This window comes from Arachis ipaensis, chromosome B3 (assembly GCF_059453495.1).
Source record: "Arachis ipaensis isolate K30076 ecotype BB chromosome B3, ASM5945349v1, whole genome shotgun sequence".
Lineage (NCBI taxonomy): Eukaryota > Viridiplantae > Streptophyta > Magnoliopsida > Fabales > Fabaceae > Arachis > Arachis ipaensis.
This window is the reverse complement of record NC_142438.1, coordinates 70616263-70623162: the sequence shown is the minus strand read 5'-3', so window position 1 is coordinate 70623162 and position 6900 is coordinate 70616263. Positions and strand designations below refer to the sequence as shown.

At 43.2% G+C, this 6900-nt stretch overlaps 1 protein-coding gene and 1 pseudogene across 1 annotated transcript; one reads left to right on the top strand and one right to left on the bottom strand.

The window, feature by feature from the left end:
• Positions 1–1523: 1523 nt before the first annotated feature.
• Positions 1524–2120, bottom strand: LOC148571054 (uncharacterized). Its single transcript, XM_088508108.1, has 2 exons — positions 2052–2120; positions 1524–1991 (listed from the first exon to the last, which is right to left on the bottom strand). Exons 1-2 carry the CDS (start codon positions 2118–2120, stop codon positions 1524–1526), a joined length of 537 nt encoding a protein of 178 aa, XP_088364234.1.
• A 3012-nt stretch (positions 2121–5132) lies between these two features.
• LOC148571053 (uncharacterized) lies at positions 5133–6542 on the top strand (annotated as a pseudogene).
• Positions 6543–6900: the final 358 nt, after the last annotated feature.

Sequence of the window (6900 nt, the reverse complement as noted above, 5' to 3'; positions counted from 1 at the left end):
GAGAGTTATACAGGCGCGGTTTCTCACAACCATTACTAAAATGCCTAAGCAAAGACGAGGCGCACGAAGTAATGAATGAAGTCCATGAAGGAGTTTGCGGGAACCACATTGGAGGACGGGCCCTGGCTGCAAAGATCATCCGAACGGGGTATTTCTGGCCAACCATGAAAAGGGATTGCATAACAAAAGTCAAAACTTGTGACAAATGTTAAAAGCATACAACCATCTCCACAAGACCGGCTGAAGCATTACACAGCATGGAGGTAAGCTGGCCTTTCTACAGATGGGGGCTCGACATTCTCGGGCCATTCCCAATAGCTCCGGGACAGGTAAAATTCCTTTTAGTTTCAATAGACTATTTTTCAAAATGGATAGAAGCCCAACCACTAGCGAAAATAACTACCGAAAAGGTATGATCTTTTATATGGAAAAATATCATATGCCGATTTGGAATACCAAAAGAGATAATATCGGACAACGGTAGACAATTTACCGACAATAAGCTCGGCTCATTTCTAAAAAATTTTCATATACAGCACTATTTTAGCTCGGTCGAACACCCACAAACCAATGGGCAGGCCGAAGCCGCTAACCGAGTTATATTGCAGGCACTAAAGAAAATGCTCGACAGTGCCAAAGGTGAATGGGCAGAACTAATACCAGAGGTGTTGTGGAGTTATAACACCACAATACAAACAACGACGGGCGAAACACCCTTCAAACTGGTCTATGGGTCAGAAGCCTTGATCCCAATAGAGGTCGGAACCCCCACACTCAGAACCGACCTATATGACGAACAACGCAACATAAGTGCAAGAAATGCCGAGCTTGATCTTGTAGAAGAGGACCGGGAAATCGCCGCCATCAAACAAAGAGCCCAGAAACAGCTGGTAGAAAGAAGGCACAACAAAAAAGTGGTGCCGAGGATATTCGAGGAAGGCGACTTAGTCCTCAGACGAACAGAAGAAGCCAGACAACCCCTCTCACATGGAAAACTCGCCAAAAACTGGGAGGGACCATTCCGAGTATCCAGAGTACTCAGAATGGGGGCCTACCAGCTTCAAACACTACAAGGAAATCCAATGTCAGGAAATTGGAATATTTCTTCCCTAAAGTTGTATAGGTCATGAACTTTACACTTCGCGAATGAAGGCACTCTTTTTCCCACTTAGAGGTTTTTTCCCAAAAGGGTTTTACCTAAGGAGGGTTTTAACGAGGCTGGACGCCCAAATCAAACAAAATCGTTTGCTATTTGTACATACCTAATCAAAACATCGATTATACGTTTACGTATCTCATCTCAACAAGTCAATTATCTATTTTATCCAGCTCGGAAACAACAATCTCCATCCAAGTACAAAAGCAATACTATCCAAACTGACCGAGGTCAGAACACAAAGTAACGAGTTCCAAAATACAAAACAACTAACATCACAATAAGTCTAACCACAACCCGGTCAGAACAAAAGTAAAAAGTCTGCACCATAACGAAAGTAAATATGTTCAAAACAGAAACAACACCATCAAGATGGAGGCGCATTTTCGTCATGCTCCTCCACAGTCCCATCAACCACGAGCTTACCACCAATCACAACCTTAGTGACATCAAGTTGGTCGCAATCAAATCCAGGAGATAACAAGGCAATCTGGCTAACAGCACGATCAAATCCCGAAGAGAACATCTCCATTCCCTCTTTTTCCAACTCATGAACTCGCGAAGTCAGCTTTCCTTTTGAGATATCACTTTCCATAATCTCGGATTGAAGTAGTCGAACTTGGTCCCTCAAACGAACTACCTCCTCATCAGATTCCCTCATTTTGGCTGTAGCAGTGGCAAGAGCATCATCCTTTACTTTGGACGAGCTCTCCAGATCAGCAACCCTAGCTTTGTACGACTTCTCTAATTCAACAACCTTATCCACAGCTAACTGCTGCTCGGCACCGATGAGTTCGGCTGTACGGGCAGCACACATCAAACGGGCTGCAACAATCTATAACATGAACAGCAAAGTAAGAAACGACACAGCAAAAATAGCAAGAAAGGAAGGAACGTAAAACAAGAAGATCAACTGAACAAATTTCCCAAGTCCCTCCATGCCAACCCGATGTGTCATAAGCATATCGCCTGGATATTGGGACACCTTATCAGACAACTCGGCAAAAGGAAACTGGTCGCTCCAAAATGAATGGGAGCTGGTCCCCGGAATGAAACTATGAAGTTTTTTCTATCGATCGAAAGCAAGCTTAACGCCACCCATAACCTCCTGATCAGCCTCAGAGATGACTTCCAGCGAATTGTCAGTCTCACCCCTTTTTTTCTTATATGATGACTCCGGCTGAGCAATGGACTGAGCAGCCTACCCCGCATCCTCCTTTGGAATCTCAGAACCTCCAACATCTTTCTCCTTTTTCTTTTTCAAAAATGATTGGAACCGATTAGGATCAAGACGAGGGACCCGTCCATCTGCCAATACACCAAACATATTAGTAAAACCCAACCACGCAAAACACAGTTAATAAAAAACAGAACTTTACCTATATAAGCCTTTAAACCGTTACTATCACCAGAATCATACAAATTCAAAAGCTCAGGGATAGACAAACACACCCCGTCAGCAAAACACTCAACAACATAGTCTAAAAGATAATCCTCCTCCTCGCTCCGCTCAGTAGCCTCAAGGATTTGAGTTCAGAACACCAATACAGGGGGAACTTTTCAATAAGCTCATCGTCCAGATAAAAATGATACTCAGTTTCCACGGAACGGACCTTAACAAATAAGGATTTGAAATTCTTAAAAGAAGACTTGTAAAGCAGGAAAAGAGAACAACCAAGGAAACTGCTGAGACAAACCCACAACCCCTTACGAACCCCTTTCGACTGAAACAAAGAAAAAAATAAAGATAAAGAACACGGGAAGGATAGAAACCCCATTAGACACTGAAAGGCACGAAGAAATGCCCAGGAATTTGGATGTAACTAAGACGACGCACAGTTAAGCTGGGTCAATACGTCACACTCGAAGGGAGTGAAAGGAAAACGAACGCGCAACTCAGTCAGACACGGCGTGTACATATAAGAGTACTGCTAGTCACCTCTCCTCTCACAAACCCTATCTTCACCAGAACAAGGAAGAAGATCAATCAACAAACCAGAACCACTCCTCACAAAGTTTAACCCATCTAAATCCCGCAATGAGTCGACACTAGTATAAGACGAAGAACGGGTCCTGACGTCGTCATGCACCCAGTGATATGGATCATCCTCCCTAACTTCGACGGCTTTCAACTTTTCTTTCTCTTTTTCTCTCGCCATTACAGAAAGAAGAAATGGAAAGGGATAAACTAGAAAAGAGGAACTAACCTTTGGAAGTCATGGTCAGTCAAACAAGAAGAAAGAATCTCGAAGAAAGTAGAATGTCAAAAAATGCAGCAGGAATTAAGACAGCCCACTAACTTAGTGGGCAAACTGAGAAAACACAACCGTTCCAAAACCTCGAAGACCCAAAACGCCAAAAAGGGGGTAATTAATGAAAGCACGATTCACCACACTTTCTTGAAAACAAAAACTTCCCACCAAAACTGTTACGCTTCTATTTTTCTGGCTCGAGCAAAAAGCCCAAAAATACAAAATACAAATTCCGAGAACACACAAAACAAATAACCTTGCCCGTCAACTGATGTCTACGGACAAGCTTGGGGGCTATGACGTGTACCCCTCAAATATCGGCAATCACCCTCTCCTCTAACTGACCAAATATCTCGGCCCTAAACAAACCCCAACCATAGCTCAGTCAAAGTCACATGTAAGTCAGACCTTATCTTCGGCCCGTTACTAACAGACGAACCCCACCAAGAATATCGCAGCAAACCCAAAAGAACAGAACCCCCGCTCGCCTATAAAACGGAACCAGGCAAACTCAAAAGTCCCAGGTCACAAACACTCTCACTTTTACTTATTCATCTCATCTCGAATACTTTTCTAACTTGAGCGTCGGAGTACTTTTTGCAGGTGCTCCCGCCGCCGTGTTTCATCAGAGCCGAGGATAACTCCAAGCATACCCTCGAGGCGACCTATAGCTCCTCCCTGAGACGGACAGCCTCGCTTGAAGACATACACCTCGGCTGAAGCTGAATGGAACACCTCCCATCAAAGCAAGCAGTTTTGAGCTAAATCCTCAGCTTATTATCATGGTGCAGCAAAATTGCCAATATTCCGGTCTTCCACAGGAAGAGCCTACTGAATTTCTGGCACAGTTCTTACAAATTGCTGACACAGTACGTGATAAAGAAGTGGATCAGGATGTCTACAGATTATTACCGTTTCCATTTGCTGTAAAAGATTAAGCTAAGAGGTGGTTAAATAACCAACCCACAGCAAGCATAAGAACATGAAAATAGTTATCAGACAAATTCCTGAATCAATATTTCCCTCCAAAAAGGATGACACAGCTAAGGCTGGACATCCAAGGCTTTAAACAAGAGGATGATGAATCCCTTTATAACGCCTGGGAGAGGTACAAAGGGATGCTAAGGAAATTCCCCTCTGAAATGTTTTCAGAATGGGTGCAGTTAGACATCTTTTACTATGGGCTTACAGAGAAAGCTCAAATATCTCTAGATTACTCAGCTGATGGATCTATACACCTGAGAAAGACAATTGAAGAGGATCAAAAGCTTATCGATACAGTTGCTAGAAATCAGCATCTGTACATAAGTAGTGAGTCCTCCATGAAAGAAGAAGCTAAGGCAGTATCAACTGACTTTAGTCCTCAGGAACAAGTTGCTGAACTCAATCAGCAACTATCTTCTATAACAAGGCAGTTAGCAAAATTTAAGGAGATGCTACAAGAAACCAAAAATCCTAACAAGGATATGGAATCACAATTGAATCAGACAAAACAGCAATTATCAAAACAGATAACAGAAGAGTGCCAAGCAGTTCAATTAAGAAGTGGAAAAATATTGAATACCTTAACTCAAAGCAGCAGAAAGCTAAGAAAAGAACAGCTGACAGAGGACGAGCAACCTGCTACCCAAAATCCCTCTGAGGACAGTAAGAGCCCAGAAAGGAATAACTCTAGCATTCAAACGCCAGAAAAGGGTAAAAAACTGGCGTTAAATGCCCAGTCCATGTCCAGTTCTGGCGTTCAAACGCCAGAAAGGGGAGGGAATCTGGCGTTAAACGCCCATCCAACCCCCAAGCCTGGCGTTCAAATGCCAATGAGAGATCAGACACCTGCAAGTGCTGATGGTAACCCCTCTAAAAAGGCTTCTCCAACCACCTCTGTAGGGAATAAACCTGCAGCAACTAAGGTTGAAGAATACAAAGCCAAGATGCCTTATCCTCCGAAACTCCGCCAAGCGGAACAGGATAAACAATTTTCCCGTTTTGCAGACTATATTAGGACTCTTGAAATCAAGATTCTGTTTGCAGAGGCACTTGAGCAAATACCCTCTTATGCTAAGTTCATGAAAGAGATCTTAAGTTATAAGAAGGATTAGAGGGAAACTGAAAAAGTCTTCCTCACTAAAGAGTGCAGTGCAGTCATTTTAAAGAGCTTACTAGAAAAGCTTAAGGATCCTGGGAGCTTTATGATACCATGCACATTAGAGGGTACTTGTACCAAGATAGCTCTATGTGATCTTGGGGCAAGTATCAACCTAATCCCTGCATCCACTATCAGAAAGCTTGGCTTGACTGAAGAAGTCAAACCAACCCGAATATGCCTCCAACTTGCTGATGGCTCCATTAAATATCCATCAGGCGTAATTGAGGACATGATTGTCACAGTTGGACCATTTGCCTTTCCCACTGACTTTGTAGTGCTGGAAATGGAGGAGCACAAGAGTGCAACTCTCATTCTAGGAAGACCTTTCCTAGTAACTGGACGAACCCTCATTGACGTCCAAAAAGGGGAATTAACCCTAAGAGTCAATGAGGATGAGTTTAAGTTGAATGTTGTCAAAGCTATGTAGCATCCAGATACCCCAAACGACTGCATGAGCATTGACATTATTGACTCCTTGGTAGAAGAGGTCAATATGACCAAGAGTCTCGAATCAGAGCTAGAGGACATTTTTAAAGATGTTCAACCTAATCTGGAAGAACCAGAGAGAACAGAAGAATCTCTGAAAATTCCACAGGAAGAGGATAAGCCTCCTAAACCCGAGCTCAAACCACTACCACCATCCCTGAAATATGCATTTCTTGGAGAAGATGACACTTTTCCGGTGATCATAAGCTTTGCTTTAAATCCACAGGAAGAGAAAGCACTAATTCAGGTGCTAAGGACACACAAGATAGCTCTTGGGTGGTCCCTAAGTGACCTTAAGGGTATAAACCCAGCTAGATGCATGCACAAGATCCTATTGGAGGATGATGCTAAGCCAGTGGTTCAACCACAGAGGCGGCTGAATCCAGCCATGAAGGAGGTGCTGCAGAGGGAGGTCACTAAGTTACTAGAGGCTAGGACTATTTATCCTATTTCTGATAGCCCCTGGGTGAGCCTGTCCAAGTCATCCCAAAGAAAGGAGGCATGACAGTGATTCATAATGAGAAGAACGAACTGGTTCCCACAAGAACAGTTACAGGGTGGTGTATGTGTATTGACTAGAGAAGGCTCAATACAGCCACCAGAAAGGATCATTTTCCTTTACCATTCATAGACCAGATGCTAGAGAGACTAGCAGGTCATGAATACTACTGCTTTTTGGATGGCTATTCAGGTTACAACCAAATTGCAGTAGATCCTCAGGACCAAGAGAAAATAGCATTCACATGTCCATCTGGAGTATTTGCATACAGAAGAATGCCTTTAGGTCTATGCAATGCACCTGCAACCTTTCAGAGGTGCATGCTCTCTATCTTCTCTTATATGGTAGAGAAATTTCTGGAAAT